This window comes from Entamoeba invadens (assembly GCF_000330505.1).
Source record: "Entamoeba invadens IP1 unplaced genomic scaffold scaff_1105074726025, whole genome shotgun sequence".
In the NCBI taxonomy this organism is placed as follows: Eukaryota; Evosea; order Mastigamoebida; family Endamoebidae; genus Entamoeba; species Entamoeba invadens.
This window is the reverse complement of record NW_004443750.1, coordinates 38,133-39,991: the sequence shown is the minus strand read 5'-3', so window position 1 is coordinate 39,991 and position 1,859 is coordinate 38,133. Positions and strand designations below refer to the sequence as shown.

Here is a 1,859-nt window from a genome sequence, read left to right as displayed (position 1 = left end):
ATTTTTTCTGCCTCATGAAAATCAAACACTTTACATTGTTCGAGGTTGTACAACACAACTTCATTGCAATTTGAATTGGTTTTCACTTCATGTAATTTCTCGTCTGCAATTTTATCTTCTTCGTTGGTGTAATTTGGAGGACATTCGTCATCAACATCAATAACAACATCAAGTGCAGTATACCCAAATTTATTAACTATTTGCTCTTCGTCTTTATTGGTCGCAAATGTCAATTTGCGGTTGAAATTTGGAAGTGTCAGTGCACTTAATTTAGTGCAATTGGTTAACGTATCAATACCACATAACTTGGTGCTTTCTGGAAAATTCAGTTCTTCCAAACTGGAGCAATTATAAAATACTAATGAATCCATATACAATAACCCTTGTGGAATTAAAAATCTGCGTAAAGAAGTGCAATTTCTAAAAGCGGAATTTTCGATGATTTGAAGTGATGACGGGACATCAATTTCTTCAAGTTTTTCACATTGATAAAAGGAGTAACTTCCAATAATCTTCACAGTGGTGTCCATTTTTACACTTTTCAATAACAAACAGTGGTTGCACACATTATCTGCTATGATTGATTGCCCAACAAATTCGATGTGATTCAAATTGGAGTATTCAAATGCATCAAATGAAACACAAATATTTGGTGTGACGACGATGGACTCTATTCCACAACCCCGACCAAAACATTCACAACCAAACCCAGTGATAGATGACGGTATGTCAACTTTATTTAAAGACACGCATCTGTTGAAAGTAAGCGGAGGGATGTATTTGAGTGAAAATGGAAGTGCCACATGTGTTAAATTAGTGCATCCATCAAACGCGTTATCACCAAGAAATGTTACCGAGTTAGGTATGTCAATTTCTCGGATGTGTGCGTATTCAAAAGCATCATCTAAAATAACTCGGACACTATATGGGATCTTTATCACTTGTTGTTCGCAATCTTCAAAACAGTTGTTGTCGATACAATACAGATTTTGTGGGATCGTGTTGCCACACTTTTCTCTGTCTGTTTTTGTGTATTTCACAAAATGACAAATATTAAAGTGTTTCTTCTCTTCCAAATATTTGTCGTAAGAAATAGGATAAGAGAATTGGAGTCGTTCGATTGTTGTGTTTGTGAGTTGAATATCGAATGGAGAAAACAAATTCAGTGTTTGGATATTTGGGAATAATTTCATGTTGTTTGGTGTTATCTGTATTGGGTTGATTCTGATTCTATCAAGCACGTACTGATACTTTTTGGACACACAAACAACATTAATAAAGTCGGTGTAATTTACCAAGTATTTTGTGACAATTTGCATTGAAAACACGTCAAGTCTTTTCATCCAACTTTCAAGAATTAATTATTATTTTAGTTTTAATTTTTAAATAAACCAATTAATATGAGGTCAAGTTATTTTTTATTTTATTGGAAATTAACAATTCAAGTTCAAAAAGTTCTCAAAGAAATTAAAAAACACGACAAATAACAATTCAAACAATTAAAAACATTTTAACACAACAATTCTTTCACACACGATTTTTTCTGAGTTTGGTTTTCCAGTGAGTGGGTTTGTGGATGTCTGTGGGATTTTGTAATAATTTTTGGCGCACACGTTGAAGTTCACATTCCCGTTTGTCTCAACCCAAAAAGCAGAGAAGCAAGAAAGGAGCATCCCATGGGTGTCTTGGTGAATAACAAATGTCTTCTTTTCATTCATTTTCTCCTCTTTTCTTGTGATAAAAACGGGTCCATCCCATGGATTTGGTCTTCCAAACAACACGAAGTTGTCTGAAGTCGCGTTGAGTACATTTTGGTTGCTCTGTGGACACACCAAATCGTTCTGGTAGAACCCAAAAAT

The 1,859-nt window shown here is 34.4% G+C and overlaps 2 protein-coding genes across 2 annotated transcripts; both read right to left on the bottom strand.

Annotated features, from left to right (window-relative positions):
- On the bottom strand, positions 1–1,343 carry EIN_042410 (hypothetical protein; the record flags this gene model as incomplete). Its single annotated transcript, XM_004261295.1, has 1 exon — positions 1–1,343. A coding segment is annotated over one exon (1,343 nt), but the record flags the coding sequence as incomplete, so codon positions are not given.
- A 156-nt stretch (positions 1,344–1,499) lies between these two features.
- Positions 1,500–1,859, bottom strand: EIN_042400 (hypothetical protein; the record flags this gene model as incomplete). Its single annotated transcript, XM_004261294.1, has 1 exon — positions 1,500–1,859. A coding segment is annotated over one exon (360 nt), but the record flags the coding sequence as incomplete, so codon positions are not given.